The sequence below is a fragment of the Equus przewalskii genome, chromosome 3 (genome assembly GCF_037783145.1).
Source record: "Equus przewalskii isolate Varuska chromosome 3, EquPr2, whole genome shotgun sequence".
Taxonomy (NCBI): Eukaryota; Metazoa; Chordata; class Mammalia; order Perissodactyla; family Equidae; genus Equus; species Equus przewalskii.
The window spans coordinates 79793937-79812721 of record NC_091833.1 but is presented as its reverse complement, the minus strand read 5'-3'; the positions used below and the strand labels follow the sequence as shown (position 1 = coordinate 79812721).

Sequence of the window (18785 nt, the reverse complement as noted above, 5' to 3'; positions counted from 1 at the left end):
TTCAGTCTGCGTTGTCCCAGTGCCCCCAGCTCTGCTCTAAGTACACTGTGGCCAGTGTCTCTGCTCAAGGGTCCTTGTGAATTTTCAGTATCTACTGTTGTAGCTTCTAGCCTTGCCCACCTGCCTGCCTGGGCCGTCCAAGGTGATTTCCAAGGCACCGATGATTGTTTTCCTTGGTGCTCTGGTTCAAGGTTGCCTATCTTTTGAGTGGTCTCCCCAGCTTTATTTATCCCATGAGCCCATGGCTTTTAATGTGTGATTTTACAGAATGTGAGCTTTTTCAGTAATGCAAATTTCACATTATAGTGGAAAAACCTGAACAATTTATTCTCCGCTAAAAGAAAGGCAGCTTCTTGGAAAGAAGCTTATTCCATTCTTGAGGTAATGTGCTAGACTGGCTTGGAACATTTATTGCCAGAAAGCAATGATGCTTTAGAAATTTTGGAGAAGGACACAGAAACCAGCTTAAAGAGGAATCTATTGGCCAAGTTGCAACAATTTGAGTATCAAAAAATAAAAAGTTATGGTTATGTAAAATATTTTGATTCATGAAAAGCCAGAATCAATAATGATATTCAAGGAAAACGAATGAGAATTTTCTTTTCAAATAACAAGTATTATATTTGGGTTGTATTTATTCAAATGAGCAAAGATATTATTCACGTTTAATCATACAAATTGCTTCAGGATTGTAGATACGTAGACACACCAAGGGGGACGAAATACGTGTCAGCAAAAGACTGAAAAAATTTCTTGCCCAGGTTTGAGACGTCCTTGTCCATTATAGCGATAAAGGGCCATTTGTCATATGCTAAATTATAGAGATTCCAAAGCTTTAAAATTTAGTAACACTTTCATTGCCGATATCACCTAGAATTTTCAGATAGTAGTAAAATATTAAAGTGGGAATTTGAAAAACATAAACTGGCTAAAGTGTGTGCAGAAACTAGATTCAGACGGCCAGAGTCGTGTCCTCAAGCTCCCGTGAACACAGGATTTTCAGGCAGCAGAAACACAGCACTCTCGCCCCTTACTTCTTAGTGGACGAGCTTGTGAGTCCTCCTGCTGTAAGTCCACGGCTGCCACCGACAGTTATTTGATCACTTATTAATCTGGTATAAACGATGAATGAAATTCATCAAAGCTGTTCATTCAATAGCTAAAGAACCCCTTCTCCCTCTCCCACCTCCATCTCCCTTGGGTCTGAAGACACTTCAAAGAAAACGTGTAGCCTTGAGTGGAGTAGATTTGTCTTTTGAATAGACTGGAAATGTGGAGACATCTGCTTGCTTGTGTTCATTTGCTGTTTGGTGGTTCTAACAGCTGCTCCTCATTGCTCGCTTGATTTTCCCCCTGCCCTGCATGGCCACTGAAAAGAACTGGAGGAGAGAGAGAGAGGCCAAAGACCCCACATTTTGGAATGTTCTAGAGGGTAAGAGGAGAAGTTTTGTCAATCTGATCAAAAATGAGTTTATTGAAGCTGAAGGTTTGTAGGAGGTAACATTAAAAATACAGTTCAGAGCCTGCCCTGTGGCCTTGTGGTTAAAATTTGGTGCTGTCACCACTTCGGCAGCCCAAGTTCGTTTCCAGGTCGTGGAACCACACCACCTGTCTTGTCAGTTGCCGTGTTGTGGGGGCGGCTCACATAGACAAACTAGAAGGACTTACAACTAGGATACACAGCACTGGGGCTTTGGGAGGAGGAAGAAAGAGAGAGAGGGAAAGATTGGCAATAGATGTTAGCTTAGGGCGAATCTTTCCCTGAAAAAAAAAAACAAACAAAAACCAAAAACTACTTTTAGTAGTAGGAAAAAAAAAAAGAATTCATTTATGGTACTAGTTCCTCTTCAAGAAGAATAAGATTTTTTTCCAGTTTTATTGAGGCTTAATTGACATGCAACACTGTGTAAGTTTAAGGTATACGGCATAATGACTTGTCTTAAAGAAGAAGTTTTTAATGTTTCATATATTGGGTTTGCCACCTTGGTCCAAGATGTACCTAATAGTTTTAGAAACATGTAAAGGTAAATTATACCAGGGATTTTTCAAATGTTTCTTAGACAAAAATATGCTATTATGGAATTGTTAGGCTGATAAAAATTTGAGTTACTCTGCTAAAGAAATGCAAAAAGACTTATCTTAATGAAAAGTAAGATAAGTTTTAAAGATCATTTATGTAATAATAGAACTAGAGAAATAATCAAAATAAGTGAAACTAAGAGGGAAGAACTGGGGTGAGGGGCGCTGTGGAGCTCAGCTGGTTTAACGGGAGGCAGTTTGCGGGCAGACCCCAAAGCCCAGATGCTTGGGCCCCTGGAAGTGCAGGCTCAGATCTCACTCCCGCCAGGCACCGTTAGCCAAGCTGACAGCCGGCATGTTGAGAGGGGTTTTAAATTTTGCTTTTACAAGCGCTTGCTGGGAAAGGGAGCTACTTAACTGCAATGCCCATGAGGTTTATGCCCCATTACCAGAAGCTTTTTTTCCCAGAAGTGTGAATAAAAACAAACAAAGTAGTCAAAATTGTATATACTTTTTTCTTGGTGCTGCTGGAATAGAAAGCGATTTTTCACTTTATATAATAGCTGCCACCTCTGAGATGATTTTCATCTTCAGGGACTCTATGTCAGAACTGGATTTCACCCAACGATTGGAAGTTGGCCGACAAAAGAGTCTCTGGTAGAACTCAGCCAAGCGGTGTGAAGCCTTGTTTCTGCCACAACACACAACGGTGCAGTGGGAGCCAAGGGACGAAGGGAGTGGTCCGTTCTCCTTGGGTGGAATGAGGCGAGAAAGGCTCCTGGAGGAGGTGACCCGTCAATAGTGTCTTGAAAGAAGAGTAGACATGTACCAGGTAGGTGAGGCAGGGCTTGGTGGGGAGGCCAGACGTGCACCCCAGAAAGCGGGAGCACGTGGGCTATGGCGTGTGGGGTGCCGTAGTCCAGTATGGTCGTAACTTTGAGGTCAGGAATGAGGTAGGGCACAATGAAACACATACTAGATGGAAAGCAGGGCCAGATCATGGACATCCTTGCATATTGTACTGAAGAGTTTGTTTTCATTCATTTATTTGATAAATCCATGTATTGAGAACCTAATAAATGCCAGGCCTCGGGGAGACAAGACACATTTTTTTGTTCTCATGGAGGTTATAGTATAAAAGGGGCAGGCAGACATTAAATCAATAATCACACAAATAATGATTTAATTTTACTGGTAATAAGCTCTCCTCTGTGAAGGACAATGTAATGGAAGAGTTTCTAGTAGGGAAGTCTGCCTTTGTCTGGGGGTCCACGAAGGCCTCTCTGAGGAAGCGGCAACTCACCTGAGAACGAAGTAGGAGCTCCTGAGCTTAAGGAGGGCTTGTTTGGGTGAGGTTGTTGGGGGCGGTGTTGGGGAGGTTGGAAAGACCATTTCAGGCAGATGCGACACGCGCAAAGGCCTGGAGATGGGGAGTTATGTGGAGCTTTAGAGAAATAGGAGAGCCTGTAGCCTATGGATGGACTCTAATCAGGGGAGCCACATGGTCATATTTACATTTTAGAAACCACCCCTGGCTGTAGTGTGGGAATAATAAAGGCACGTAGGACGGGAGATAAAGAAACTAGTTTGTGTGCTGTTATCGTAGATCTGGTGTCGGAGTGTCAGCCGAGGTGAGAGCTGGAGCTGTGACACTGTGGACAGAGAAGAGGGAATGGATTTGACAGATATTTAGGGGCTAGAATTGGCTGTACTTAATGACCAATGAATTTGATGTGGGGAGTGAGGAGAGGGAAGTCAAATGAGTGACTCCGCGTTTCTGAATGGAGCACTGGTGCAGTTTTTGTTTATTTGGGGTTTTTTTTGAGGAAGATTAGCCCTTAGCTAACCTCTGCTGCCAACCCTCCTCTTTTTGCTGAGGAAGACTGGCCCTGAGCTAACATCTGTGCCCATCTTCCTCCACTTTATATGTGGGACACCTGCCACAGCATGGCTTGCCAAGCGGTGCCATGTCTGCACCCGGGATCTGAACCAGTGAACCCCGGGGTGCCGAAGTGGCATGTGTGAACCTAACCACTGCGCCACCGGGCCGCCACCCCCTTACCGCCACCCCCCCCCCCCGCCCCCTGCCCCCTGCCCCCTGCCCCGTGCACTGTTTTGAGGGAGCTGCCGGTGGTGTCTTCTTCCTTGGATTTTGGTGTGGAAGGGACTGGAGCGTGCTTATAGCCTGCGGGAAGCAGCCATTAGATGAAGAAGGCTGAGAAGCGCCGGAACAGAAACGTGAACGGGTCCATGCCGGGACTGCAGCAAGAGCAGCGGCAGGGGGGAACAGTGCCCGCGGAATGCTGGTTTCTTCTTAGATTGGAGGAAAGTAGTGAGTGTAGATTTAAATGTAAAAGTGCTTACTGCTTTGGGGCAGGGGAGCGAGGGAGGTATTTCCTAATAGCTGAAATTTTCTCAGTGAAAGTTTAAGGACAAGGAATTTCAAAATAGCCCTTGTGCACAAGGAGGGAGAAACTGATCAGGGACTAGGGAAGGCCTCAGGTCTGCTGAAATAAATGATGGCTGTAAACGCTGTAAAGCAGAATATAGAATGTGTGGTGCAGTGCCAATGTCACGAGATGAAGCTGGAAAGGGAGGATGTGTTTAGATTATGGAACTTGGTCTTTATCTAGGCAATGGGGAGTTATTAAAGGTTTTGCGTAGAGAGATGCATAGGATATAAGATCATTTGGGAGTGAGCAGGTCAAGGAGAAGTACTACAGGTCACAAAGAGGCCTTAACATAATCTAGGTGCTAGCCAAGGACGTGCCTTATTTGGGGCTTGAGAGCAGAGAGTACAAAGTCAAGAGTTGCTGAGGAGCTAGATCCCTCACAGGACTAGTGCTAATGCCAACAGTTGGATCCTTCGGGTCCTTCCCACAACTCACAATCACCTTCCGTCTTAGTCTACCCTCAATAAATGTACCCTCTAAGTAAAAACAGGGTGCTGTCTACGCAAACACTGGTTTCCCACAAATTGCCTAGCCCCCATCCAGACTGTCATACTTAAACATCTCACTGTATAGATCGACACACAGACACTTCCACTGCCTAGAGCTTAGAGGCCACTCAGATTTAGGAAATGAAAGAGAAGGAGTCAGAGATAAATCAGAAGTTTTAACCGGCTTTACTGGGTGGATGTCATGACACTATTGACCAAGAAAGAGAACGTGGGAGATCACATTGGTGAGGAAAAGGAGGAATTTTAGGTCCCAGAAGGCTCTATGTGGATTTGGACAACTGGGGTGGACAAGGTGAGTCTGGAGCTTGGGAAGGACGTTGGTCTTGTCATGCAGACCTGGACCTCATGTACAGAGCTGCTCATGAGGCAGTGGGGTCCAAGGAGAGAGGTAAAGGGATGCAAAGGAAGACTGGGAATAGACCTTTGAGGAATGCTCTTTAAGAGGGCAAGCAGGAGGGGCTGGCCTGGTGGTACAGTGGTTAGTTTGCAAGCTCTGCTTCGGTAGTCTGGAGTTTGCTTGTTTGGATCCCGGCCATGGACCTACACACTGCTCATCAATCAATGCTGTGGAGGTGTCCCATATATGAAATAGAGGAAGATTGGCATGGATGTTAGCTCAGGGACAGTCTTCCTCACCAAGGAAAAAAAAAAGGCAAGCAGAGGAGGAGTGTCAGGAAGGAAAAGGAGAAAATGTTGGAGAAGCAGGAGGATAAACAGGAGAACACAGCTCATGAGAGCCCAAATTGGAGAGTCACACCAAGGAAAGGTTAGTCAAGGATAATGGTAGAGTACCTTTTTCTTTGACAAAAAACTTCTCTCCTCTTCTTGAAAATTGATTTTTAATTTACATTTAGTTCTAGAAAATGGTCCCTCTTTTAACATAACTTATTACAAAATATTTAGGATTGTTCTGAATCCTTCCAATTTTGCAGTTTCACAATAAACCTCCAAAAAGTTGTGCTGTTCTTTGTGCAGACTTTGTAAAAATCTGTCCAGCAGTTCCATCTAAGTGCTTCAATCTGTACTAAAAATGTTATTTGAATTCCCTTTGACTTTCAAGTTGGACGTCCTTGTCTTCGTCATAGTAACATTGGTCCTCAAGTAGATTGTCAGCTCCCATCGAGTTGCTCTGGGTCTGCATTTGAGTATAAAGATCAGAATCATCTTTTTCTGACTGCAACAGATTCTCCTGTGAGTATTTACCCCAGTCTCTGTCACTGAAGGGCTCCTGTGATCTTAGTGAACTGGCGTCATTTGCAAGCTCTGGTAATAATGGTACCTGGCTCTTGGAACCATCTTCAAAATATTCGCCCCCTCCTCTTTCACACTGAACAGCAGATTCATCACCACAGAATTGGAACAATTGTGTTTGGCTTATAACTCTTCTGGAATCATGGTTCTCGGGAGGACTTACAAACCTCTCATTTGCATCAGTTTCCATTAGGTTGGAATTCACGTTGGCCTCTTCAAAATCTTGTTGTGAAGGTCTTAAGTTTTCCCCAGTAGTGATCTTGAAGGGACTATGGTTTCGAGCTGTGTCTGTTTCCTGAATGAAAGGTTCATCCTTACAAGTGTTTGAGTCTCTTTCACGACAGGCACTCTTACTAGGATCTGAGGGAACTTCGTCAGAACGAGGTGGTGTTTGTGGTAAAATATCCACATATGAAAATTCTAAGTCTTTAAGTGAGTAAAGCCACTCTACCACCTCAGGTTGAAGAGCTGTGACCCAATCATGACTGAACTCCTCTGGGGTCTCATCAGTGAAAGGACTATTGCCCAGTGACTCGGGCAAGGTCAATGGATCCTCAAATTTATTGGTGTTAGAGCCACTTTCCAGATGAGTTTCATGCCAACCAGAGTCTGGACCAGAAGTTAGAGGTTTCTCAAAATGATCTTCTTGATTCTCACATTTCCCCAGAACCTTCTGGAAGGTGATGTCATTGTCAAGACTCTCTAATGACATAACATTGTCCTTGCTCATTCCTGAGTCCTGGTCCTCTGGGGCCTCACTGGCTCTACGGCTCTCCTCACCATGTGCCTCTTCTTCAGTCATATTTCTTGCATCCTCTGAACTTATTGAACTTAGAGTAAATAAAGACCCCTCATCAGAATCGTAGTCGGTGTCCAACTCGTACTGAGTGTCAGGAGGGTGTTCCTGCCCTGGTTCCTTGTTAGCAGGAGTGACATGCAGGTCCCTCCCCCATCCTGGAGGGAAGACGGGTGGGGATGGGTCCGTATCTTCTGGGTCACTGAGTGTGACTGCACTGTAGTAGGTGGAAAGCTCTTCCTCAGCACTGGACCCCTTGAGCCTTTGCTGCTGTGCGCTCAGCAAATTAACGTAAGTGCTTGCTTGCATTTCTTTAGAGAACTCTGAGGGTAATTGTTCAGTGACCCCTCTTCCCTCATGCTCTCCAGTCCTCTGTGCTTTCGGATGTGTTAGCATTTGCGAGAGAGAAGCCGTTGTTTCTCTCAACAGTGATGGGTCTAATTCACTGGAATCATTATGGATTGAGCTAGAGACAGTTTGCGACCTGCCCACTACTGCAGGGACGCCCACTGACAGCTCACTGAGAGGATCTTCCTGGGCTACAGTTTCATAATTTATTTCTCCAAGAATGGCATTGCTGTAGATGTGGTCCTGTGCAGCTGAAGATCGTGCATTCTGATCAGCATTTGGCTGTCCGCGGAGAAGGGCCCCGGCTGCACTGTCACTTGGAAGCATGTAATCCTTGCTACTTCCTGCCCCGTTGTTGTCGTCGAGTTGTTCCCTGCTCTGCCGACTGTCAGGCTCCTTTCTGCTCGTGTTCAGGGTTCTATCAGGAATGATGGCGGCGTGTGGGCTGGCTCCTGTCACCAAGAAAGAGTCTTGGTTCTCATAGAGCTTTAGATCACAGCAAGGTTGGTGCTGACCTACCCTTGGGTGCTGCGTGTTCTCTGCAGCTTCCACGTCATCGCAGAAGCCCTCGTTTGAATACGCAGTATCCGAACCAGGGCCTTTCTTCCGGCATCTCTGTTGCCACAGCCTGTCAACATAAGGCCTTGCAAAAGCCCCCAGGCAGAAAGCCACAAAGAATGTGATGAAAACCGCCAGACAGACGGCCAGGGCAAGGTCCTGGGAAGCGTCTTGCTTTCTATCAGGAGTTTGCACATCATCCCCATCTCTCCTGACCCGTCTTGGCAGCTGTCTCTGCATGGCATCGTCCTTCCTCCCCAGTGGGGAAAAGTGCGTGTACTGCCCTTCCCGGGGCCTCTCGGTTTTGCTCATCACGAGACTTCTCATAGGATTCGATTCAGTGTGAGGAAGGTGAGTCTCCCTGGAAATTCTCCTTTTGGGAGTCCACCAATATACCTTCTCATTCCCTGAAAATAGGGGATAAAAAACACATACTGAGTAGGCATTGAAATAAGATTCCAGTGGTTTTAAAAGCTTCCATGAGTCCTGCTCAGTCCTGATCTGGCTGTATTTAAGCTCTTTATTACACGATGATAAGCAGCTTTACTGATGGATTGGCTAATGCCAATAATATGTACCTGCTCGGTGTGCTTTTACACACGGCCATCAGGCTCGGGTCTGCTGCTCACGGGCCTAGGAGGCCGTATGTTCCTTAGGCTTCTTGCCTCACTGCTGCCCATGGAAGGAGAAATCCAGAATGGAGGGGCAGCCACACCGCTTCTCCTTCCTCCACAACCTCACCTACTGCACGTTTGCCACAACATTCCATCAACCCTCTGCAAAGTCTGCCTCAGCCCTACTCATGTTTGCAATATCATTTCCTCACCATTCTCCAGTGTCGGTAAGCAGCAAACATATTCAGGTTTCTCTACTGGTTCCTGACCTTCTGTCCTCCACACTCAGAAGGCTGGTTATGGCTTTTAGAGAGGATGAAATAAGTGTGGCTGACAATATTCGCTATGATCTTCACGGATTTCTACTAAACCTGGTAAGCAGGGCTGTGTTTCTACTTTGAGGCCAGTCCTGAATAGAACAGAGGCCAGGACTCATTTAAAAAAAAAAAAAATCTGACTGTCTCCCCCACAGTTAGTTCTGAGATTTAGCCGAGAGAGTTAACAGTGAAAAAAGCTTCCAGAATGTTCAACTCCGTAACATATTCTAGCTCTCCGGGAGAGTGGCAGAGAACAAATCAAAGAAAAATATGCTTTTGAAATATGTGTGTTTTGTGTATGTACACGATTACACTTTCAGAGGGTTCACAAGCATTTTAAATAACCGTGGCTCAAGTTTTAAAAGTTCTCTCTTTGATTGATTATTTGTTAAGAATTAGGATAAAAACATGACCTTTTGAGGCTTTAGGGAAAAATTCTCTCCTTGTGAAATTTCTGTTTTTGACCGAATCCAGTGGTTTCTAAGCTATCTGAACTAGGTTTCTTGGACCACGTGAAGAAAGTCATCCATGAACCGAGGATAACAGGTAGGTACCAGCGACTACTCTGCGATGCAGCCCAGGGCTGGCTAAGGAACGCCAGGGATCAGCACCCTTGCTTTCAGGGGCCCTGTCATTGTTTCAAATGAGACTAAATTTTTCATGTGCTTGTTTCAGTTTAAATGGAACCATTTCAGAGAGAAGAGGCACCACTGACTGACCTATAGACTTGTTGCAAATTTCATTCCACTTTTTCCTCCAGGATTCAGAAATGAAATTTTGGAAGACTGCCACATTATAGTCACACTCCCACTGGTTATCAGCCAAGTCAACCTCCAGATGGGGAAATTCTAGAGCAATGATCATCATCGGAAGGATGGTGGTCAGAGCATTGTTGCTGAGGTCCACAACCTGTTTGAGAAGAAACAAATTTAGGACAGTCTGTGAATAAGGACATTTAGAGACAAAATAAATGGGTTACAGATATTGCTTACACCTCAGTGGATGCAATATGAAGTTGGCACGCATTTGAGTGTCGGAGAATATTGGGTTTAAATCTCTGCTCTGCCCCTAATAACTCTGTGAGCCTCAGCAAACCGTTTATTTTCTCTGAGCCTGCCTCCCAGGGTTTTTGTAAGGATTAAATATATGTGAAAGCTTTAAGAGTGGTGCCTATCTTACATACCCAATCATTTCCCCTTCCTTCTCTCCTATGAGTTATAATTTGTACTGTGAGATAAAACCTAGGCTCCCTGTTGTTATCAAGGTCTAGATTAAATACCAGCGCTGGAATGTCTAGAAACTCTGTGATCTTGGAATTGACAGAAGATACTGGATGATGAGGACAAAGAACACAAAAGAACTGTGGTTGACCAGAAGTAGCAAAGGGAAATCTTTTGCATCAAGTATTATCTCAAGGGTAGCAGTACATTTATCTCCCTCCGTGTCTACTCAGTATATACAACATGACTAATTTTTCTAGTCTAATCAGAAATGAAGGGGAAACCAGGGAACAAAAAGGATTCGGTGGCTCTGGAAATGCAGAGCAGGACCTGTTGAAGGTGGGTAAAGCAGTTGCCTGACACGACAGGGAAAGCGTAGTTAGGTGTAGCTCCAGTTACCTTTCGCAGAGCACTGCTGTGGACCAGGTATTCTACTGGGTGTCTTACATACGTTATGGCTAATCCTCCCGACAATGTCCTCATTTTCCCATTTACAGGAGGAAACTGGGCTGGGTCTCACAGTATATCCCACACAGCCCCTATGACTAGGGCCTGGGACAGAGCAGGTGCTCAGTAAATAATGGAGAAAGGAATGAATGAATGAAATTGCAGAGTTGAGATCTGACCAGGCTTCACAGCTGTGTGCCCTCCACTCCGGAATATACCCTCCAGAGCCTGGGCTCCCGCTGCACTGGAGCGAGGAGCTGGGGGGAAGAGGCCGGAGCAGGAGGCACCAGGGTCGGGTAATGGGGTTTGGAGAGGGGCAGGTGGTTAGTAGAAGAAGAGAAAATCATAAAACAGAGAACACAAACCTTCTTGGGGGAAAAAAAGGAAAAGAGAGCCATGGATGAAAACCAAAAGGCCGTATGTTATCAAGGCAAGGTGTTTTAGAAACATTGGTGAGAAAGCAGCATTGACATCTTAGATTACATAAATTCCTAAGAAGAGCTGATTCAAACAAGCAATCAAACAGCACCGTAACCCAGACCACTACATGTAGCGGCAGAATTCTCCCTGAATTTAGGTCGGGAGAGTGACCTTTCCAGTGTTAAGTAACCAAGCAGTCTCGACTCTTCTGATTCTAGTACCAATTCCGACATGTGGACTTTGTCCCCACACATTAGGCAATTCCTGGACACCGGCTGAGTGTCCCACAATTCAACCCACTTCTGGTGCTATCTCCCTGGAAATAGTGTTACATCTCACAAGTTAAGGGCTCAGTCCCACAAAACTGCCCCTTTACCCCGATGCTTTAGATGCCAATCACAAGTTCAGGTTACCACCTCTGCTTCTGACCTACCGACTATAGATCCGAGGTCCCAACGATATCCTCCTTGGGTTCAAGCAATTTGCTAGAGTGGCTCACAGAACTCAGAGAAAGAGTTTACTCACTAGATTAGCAGTTTATTATAAAAAAGATATAACTCGGGGGCTGGCCCGGTGGCCGAGTGGTTAAGTTCGCGCGCTCCACTGCAGGCGGCCCAGTGTTTCGTTAGTTCGAATCCTGGGTGCGGACATGGCACTGCTCATCAGACCACGCTGAGGCGGCGTCCCACATGCCACAACTAGAAGGACCCACAACGAAGAAGATACAGCTATGTACCGGGGGGCTTTGGGGAGAAAAAGGAAAAAATAAAATCTTTAAAAAAAAAGATATAACTCAGGAACAGCTGGGTGGGTGAGATGCACAAGGCAAGGTACAGGGAAAGGGCGTGGAGCTTCCATGCCCTCTCTGAGCCTGCCACTTTCCCCACATTTCCACGTGTTCACCAACCTGGAAGGTCTCCAACCCATTCTTTTGGGTTTTTTGGAGGCTTCATTACATAGGCAAGATTGATTACTTCATTAGCCATTGGTGGTTGACTCAACTTCCAGCGCCTTTCCCCTCCCTGGAGGTCAGGGGGGCGGGACAGAAAGGCTTTCTAATCCAGGGCTAGCTCCGCTGGCAATCAGCCCCCCTACTTAAGTGCTTTTTCAGTCCCTTTCTTAACATAACAAAAGACACTTTTATGGCGCTCATCATTTGGGAAATGTCAAGGGTTTTAGGAGCTCTGTGCCTGAAAAGGTGACAGAGACCAAATATATATTTCTTATTGTAAATCACAATATCACAACTCCCAAAGGAAAGGTGCCAAAAATAGGAACTAGGTGACTGGGATTGGGAAGGAAAAAACCTTTGCTTTGGCCTGGCTTGGCCTAGGATCAATAGCTTTCTTATTTACCCTTCCTCAACAAGAGAGTAAAATATTGTAACGTTTTTCAGGTAGTTGAAACCTGCAGAGAGTTAGCCATTGGTGATTAAGTAGCTAGGAACTAAAGGTTTTTTTCCTTTTTGCAGTTACTGATTACGGCCTTTAGCTGTTTACCCGCCCATTGTTAACTGTGCTGCTTAGGAAATATGCTCTCTGACTCCCACTAGGCTCCTATAGATAACATCTCCCTGGAGACTGGGTCACCATGGTAATGGGTGTGTGAGCTGTGCTTCAGGAATTAGAACCCCTTTGTCCACTCCAGGCCAGCTGAGACTGATGAGGATTATTTTGGGCTGGTTACTTTTAAAAACTGAAGACAGGAGGGAAACTGAAAAGTAGAATTTGCTTGCCCTTTGTTAAGAGACATTTACATTTGTAAAGAAAATCTCCATCTGTGAGGCTGTCTCCCTCTCTGCACCAGGAGGAAGGGGGGATGACCTTATCTCTAGAAACTCTTAATGGGGAGGCAAGGACTTAAATCTGCATAATAATCTTGCTCTTGTTTGCTGTACTTGTCTGGTAACCTCATGTAACTGACCCCCCCCCCCCCAACACCCTCCTTTGTCTTTAGCTGAAGATGATATTTAAGGTGGTGGCTTCAACCATTTACTTAATCCGATCTGATTCTTATCTAAAGTTATAGGACCACCCAATAACCAGACCCCACCTGCACTGATACCATTTTAATGACTTTTTTCTTTAACATATTCTTTCCTTTGTCTTGTAAGGAGATAACTCACATACCTATGCCTTAAATTAGCCCGACCCTCAACCCATGTTTTTGCAGCTCTTCCTGCCCATGGGTCCTGTCCCCATGCTACTCCATGCTATTCTCTGAATGAAAGAGCACTACTGCCAGGCCTTGAGAGTCCAAGAAATCTTTCTTTCGACTCCTCGACTCACTGAGCCAGCACTAGAGACCACTAACTCATCAACTGGGCCCAAGCAGATGTTGGATTGGGGACCTTTTGATGTCAAGAGGCTAAAAACTCTACCCTCTGATCATGCTAATGCTGCCATTTTGTGAACACGCGTCCTATGAAGAGGCATGAAGTCTGACTATGCCTGTGCAGATCATCATTACCTCACCTCTCCTCACCTCCAATAACTTCTCTCCACCTTTCAGACCATCTTGCTCCCATCCCATAAATATCCCTTGAGTCCCTATTTTTGGAGAAGCAGATTTGAGACTCATGCTCTTGCTTCCACACATGGCTATGGAGTATTAAAGTGTGGCTAGTCCAAATGGGATGTGCGGTAAGTGTAAAATACACACCAGGTTTGAAGGCTTAGTAGGAAACAGTGAAGGTAAACTATCTCAGTAAGAATTTTTATATTAATTACATGTGTACAAGATGATATTTGGGTATTTTGGGTTAAAAATATATTACTGAGTGAAATTCACCTGCTTAATTTTACTTTCTGAATCTACTTACTAGAATATCTAAAATAGCATATGTGGCTCACATTATGTTTTTATTGAAAGATACCAGCCTACATAAAGAATGGAGTTCAGGGGCTCAACTTGGTGGTGTAGTGGTTAAGTTTGTGTGCTCTGCTTTGGTGGCCCAGGGTTTGTGGGTTCGGATCGTAGGGGAGGGAGACGTTTCCTCTACCCTCTCTGGGTTCATCTGGTCGGAGAATGAATTAAATTCACACGAGACAGAATAGCAGGAGAAAATTAAACAAAGCTTTATAACATGTATACATGGGAGAGGCTCAGGCAAGCTGAGCAACTCACCAAAATGGCTGAAGCCACCACCTTAAATATCATATCCAGCTAAAGACAAAGGAGGATATTGGGGGTGGGGGGAATCAGTTACAGGAGGTTACCAGAAACAGGAATAAGATTATTATGCAGATTTAAGTCCTTGCCTTTGGTATTGATTAAGAGTTTCTAGAGATAAAGTCATCCCCCTCTTCTTCCTGGTATAGAGAGGGAGGGACATTTACAGATGGAGATTTCCTTTACAATGTAAATGTCTCTTAACAAAAGGCAAGCAAGTTCCACTCCTCAGAGCCTCCTTCCCTGTCCCAGTTTATCAAAAGCAACCAGCCCCAAATAATCCTCATGCCAAAGAGACATATCTTGGCATGGCCAAGACCAGACCCCCACAGGATCTTGGGTATGGACCTACACACCGCTCAACTCATCATCATGTTGTGATGGTGTCCCACATACAAAATAGAGGAAGATTGGCACAGATGTTAGCTCAGGGCCAATCTTTATCACCAAAAAACCCCCAAAATAAACAAAAGAATGGAGTTCAATTTCATTTTTCTGCATGTATTTCTCCAGTTTTCCCAGCACCATTTGTTGAAGAGAATATCCTTTCCCCCTTGGGTGCTCTTGGCTCTCTTGTAGAATATTAATTGACTATAAATGCTAGGATTTAATTCTGGGCTCTCTATTCTGTTCCAGTGGTCTACATGTCTATTTTTGTACCAGTACCATACTGTTTTTACTACTGTGGCTTGTGGTATAATTTGAACTTGGGAAGTGTGATACCTCCAGCTTTATTCTTTTTTCTCAGTATTGCTTTGGCTATTCGGGGTCTTTTGTGGTTCTACACAAATTTTAGGATTGTTTCCTCTATTTCTGTGAATAATGTTTTTGGTATTTTGATGGAAGCTGCTTTGAATCTGTGGATGAGACAGCATTGGGTAATAGGGTCATTTTAATAATATTTATTCTTCTGATCCATGAACACAGAATGTCTTTTATTTGTTTGTGTCTGCTTTGATTTCTTTCAGCAAAGTCTTATTGTTTTTCATTGTACAGATCTTTCACTTCCTTGGTTAAATTTATTCCTAAGTACTTTATTGTCTTTTATGCTACTGTGAATTGGATAGTTTTCTTTCTTTCTTTTTCTGATGTTTCATCGTTGGTGTAAAGGAATGCCAGTGATTTCTGTAAGTTGATTTTGTAACTTGCCACTTTACTGAAATCACTGATTCATTTCAACTGTTTTTTGATTGACTCTGGGATTTTCTGTATATAAGATCAGCACATTATGCTAAGCGAGATAAGTCAGACAGAGAAAGATAAGTACTGTATGATATTACTTATATGTGGAATCTTAAAAAAAAAAAAAGTCAAACCTATAAAATGACAGAGAGTAAAATGGTGGTTACCAGGGGATGGGGGTTGGGAGGATGAGACTGATAGTGTTTAAGGGTGCAAACTTGTAATAAGTAGTAAGCCATAAGATCTAATAAGCCACAGAGATCTAAAGCACATGAATATAGTCAATAATACTGTACTAGAATGATGTTATGTGATATTGTTTCAATGGCAATCATATTACAATATATAAATGTATCAAAGTAATGCTGTACACCTTAAATTTACAAATTGTAACGTGTCCAATTGATTAAATGAAAAAATAAATTAATTTAGTTCACCAAGCAAAAAAAAAAAAAAAAGAATCGGGGTGTGTGATGGAGGTTAGGGGGAAGAGGACTAAATCTTCTCCTCAGCTGTCTCTAGGTGCCACACTGGAGGCCACCTGGGTGTTTCTGAGGGAGCCCTGAGGGGAGATTTTACAGTATCCCCTCAAAGAGGAGGCGGGTGGAGGAAATAGCTTGGAGAAGGGGCGGCAGCTGCCAAGACTGGAGCCGGGCTGTGGGGGTTCCCCATCCTCACAGCTGTCAAGACTGCAGTGAGATTAACTGCAAGGTGCCTGGGAGACGGGCCCTACGGCTCCAAAGGGTGACCTGGGTGCCCCCAACATGGGTCTGACATTTACAACAGTGGGTGGTATGGGGTGAGTGCTCTACAAGAATGAGCTCTTAGCGTTGTCATTTGTGTTCTGTACCCAATTGTGGTATGGAAGCAACAGGTCATTGGCCTTCAGAGGCCCATACAGTCCTGGGTTGTTGACATCTCAGCATCAACCATGTGTTCCAGATTGCGTAAGACCCCAGGAACCTCTGACTGACCTTGCGGCTCTGCGATGGAGCCTCACTAATAAGTAAGATTTAATTTCTTCATAACTGGTAAGTGGAAACTTGGAGTTAGGTTTAATTTGATTGAGAAGAATAATGTGCCAATTCTTGCTGTGGCGTATTATGTTCGAGCAAAATTCATGTCCATTACAGAGGCTTTTGATTTTTGAGGCAAGTGAGAGACTTCAGTGATTTTAGGGGAATCTTAAAATAGACTTCTGTTTTTTGATTAATAGCCAGTACTGCTGGGTGTGAAGAAATTCTTTCATGGAAATATTCATCTAATGTAATTGCCCATATATCTGCATATTTGAAATATTATTAAAATTATTTTATAACCTGTAATTTTTTGAGGTCCTTGAAGGCTTCTGGATGAATTCTGAATATCCTGTTGCTCTGTAAGTTGAGGTTCTCCAGTCGCAGGCAGTTATGAAAATCAGATGAACCAATTTGTGATATCTTATTGAATGACAGATCCAAACTCTGTAATGACTTCAGCTTCCACAGTCCTGTTTAAATTAAAAAGCAAACTAAAATATAAACTGATGATATTTACTGCAGCATTGTTTGTAATGGTGAAAAATTGGAGACAACCTAAGTGGTTCTCAACAGAGAAATGGTTAAACAAAGTATGGTATATTAATACTACAAAATACTATACAGTTTTAAAAGAGAATGAGGCCGATTGACATGAACTGATGGAACAGGAAGGAAAATGTTAAGTTGCAGAATAGTATTGAGTATGATTCCAATGTATTTGGAAAAACAGACCCATACGCAAACATATGCATATATTTTGAGTGAGCAGAGAAGAGGGCGTGGCAGGAGATGAACTAAGTAAGCTATCAGTAACAGTTACAATTAGGAGTAGGATGGTGGGGGGAGGTGGGGTGGGATAAAGAGGGAAATTTTGTTTTTATTTTATACACTTTTGAATTCTTTCAATGAGCATGTGCTAATTTCTTTCTTTCTTTCTTTGGTGAGGAAGATTGGCCCTGAGATAACACCTGTTGCCAATCCTCCTCTTTTTGCTTGAGGAAGATTGTCTTGAGCTAACATCTGTGCCAGTCTTCCACTGTTTTGTATGTGGGATGCCGCCACAGCATGCCTTGATGAGTGGTGTGTACGTCCGTGCCAGGGGTTCCAAACCTGCAAACCCCAGGCTACTGAAGCAAAGTGCACTGAACTTAACCACTGTGTCACTGGGCCAGACCAAGCATATGCTAATTTTATAATAAAAGCATCAATTAAAAAAATCTAAATTTTATTGAAGGAGGTGATGAGTAAACATTTGTTTATTTGATTGAACTATGGGTAAAACTGAATACCGTTTTGATGATTTATTTATATGGATGAGCTCTTTGAGTTTTAAAATGTTCTTATTCTATTTTATAGCTATATTCTTTCTTATTGTTGATATTATAACTATTTCCTGGGCATTCTTGTATTTTTCAAAGGTAATAAGTTGTAGCTAGGTTTGTTTTCCAGCAAAATAATCTAATTGAGTTTTGGTCTCTGCCTTTGTGTTTCGCTCAGTTCCAGAGAGAAACCATTTGGCACTGAAAATAAAGATTGAGAAAGAGGTGCCAGTCATAGCAGTCTTCCAAATTTGATTTCCCATATGAGTCTTGCAAGGAAGCTCTGCATTTTTACATTTCCTTCTGCTCTGTTCTCACATGTAGCCTGTGTCTTTGACCAACTACTACATAACAGATCAGGTTGGTTCAATTCCAGAAGGGTTTATTCCTTGCCTACTGTCTGCAAGGTACTTATCGTAAGACTGATTATGCAGAGATCATGACTTAATTGAAATGGCTGTACGTCTATGTCTCATGTTCATTTCAGTTGCACAGACTAAGCAAGAGATCTTTGGGACAACAGGTCAATTAAAACATTGTGAGCAGGCGCTTGGTGCTGAGGACAAATAAGCATAGACTCCTTGTGTCTGATTGAGCGGTAAGACATACACATAAGAAAAATTACTGGTTATACAAAGCAGTTATACCCCACCATCCGACTATAAAATTAACTGTTGTTTGTCTGTCAGATTCTCCATCAGATGGTTAGTCCCTTCAGGGCAGAATTCACATCTTTGTGAACTCCTGCAATGCCTGGAGTATAATATGCATTCAATAAGCCAGAGGTCACGGTGTTTGGCCTGTACAGATTTAAAAATTATCGAGCCAACAATAAAGATTCAATACAAAAGTTTGTATTTCCAGCTTCTCTTGAAAAATTGGAAGTTCCAGCTGGCACAAGACGTTTGGCTGGAGCTGAATGAGGGCTGCCTGCTTTAGACAACACATGTGAAATATGATTTCTTTGTGCTCATATCTCTATCAAAAATAGGAAAACAAAGGATAGGCCAAGAAACCTGCATGTTTAAACAAGTGGGAGAGAACCAAGGCTGATATTCAGCTAGCATAAGCTAGTAAGAAATTCTTCCATATTGATTTGGGAATAGCCATTTCCGAGCCCCGTGTGCTGCCCCACTGCCTGA

At 43.6% G+C, this 18785-nt stretch overlaps 1 protein-coding gene and 1 long non-coding RNA gene across 4 annotated transcripts in view; one reads left to right on the top strand and one right to left on the bottom strand.

The window, feature by feature from the left end:
• Positions 1–2650: 2650 nt before the first annotated feature.
• Positions 2651–18785, top strand: part of LOC139082589 (uncharacterized) — a 31079-nt gene continuing 14944 nt past the window's right edge. Inside the window, exon 1 of one of the 2 annotated variants that reach the window (XR_011538752.1) lies at positions 2651–2851. This is a non-coding gene — a long non-coding RNA (uncharacterized lncRNA). The remainder of the gene's footprint in view (positions 2852–18785) is intronic. The other variant, XR_011538753.1, reaches the window with a different exon arrangement.
• Positions 5804–18785, bottom strand: part of LRRC66 (leucine rich repeat containing 66) — a 30072-nt gene continuing 17090 nt past the window's right edge. For both annotated transcript variants that reach the window (XM_070614948.1, XM_008516313.2), the window contains exons 3-5: positions 16625–16794; positions 9585–9774; positions 5804–8341 (exon numbers count right to left, since the gene is read on the bottom strand). In XM_070614948.1, the coding sequence (XP_070471049.1) occupies positions 6015–8341; positions 9585–9774; positions 16625–16794 (2687 nt within the window). In that variant the 3' untranslated portion in view covers positions 5804–6014. The remainder of the gene's footprint in view (positions 8342–9584; positions 9775–16624; positions 16795–18785) is intronic.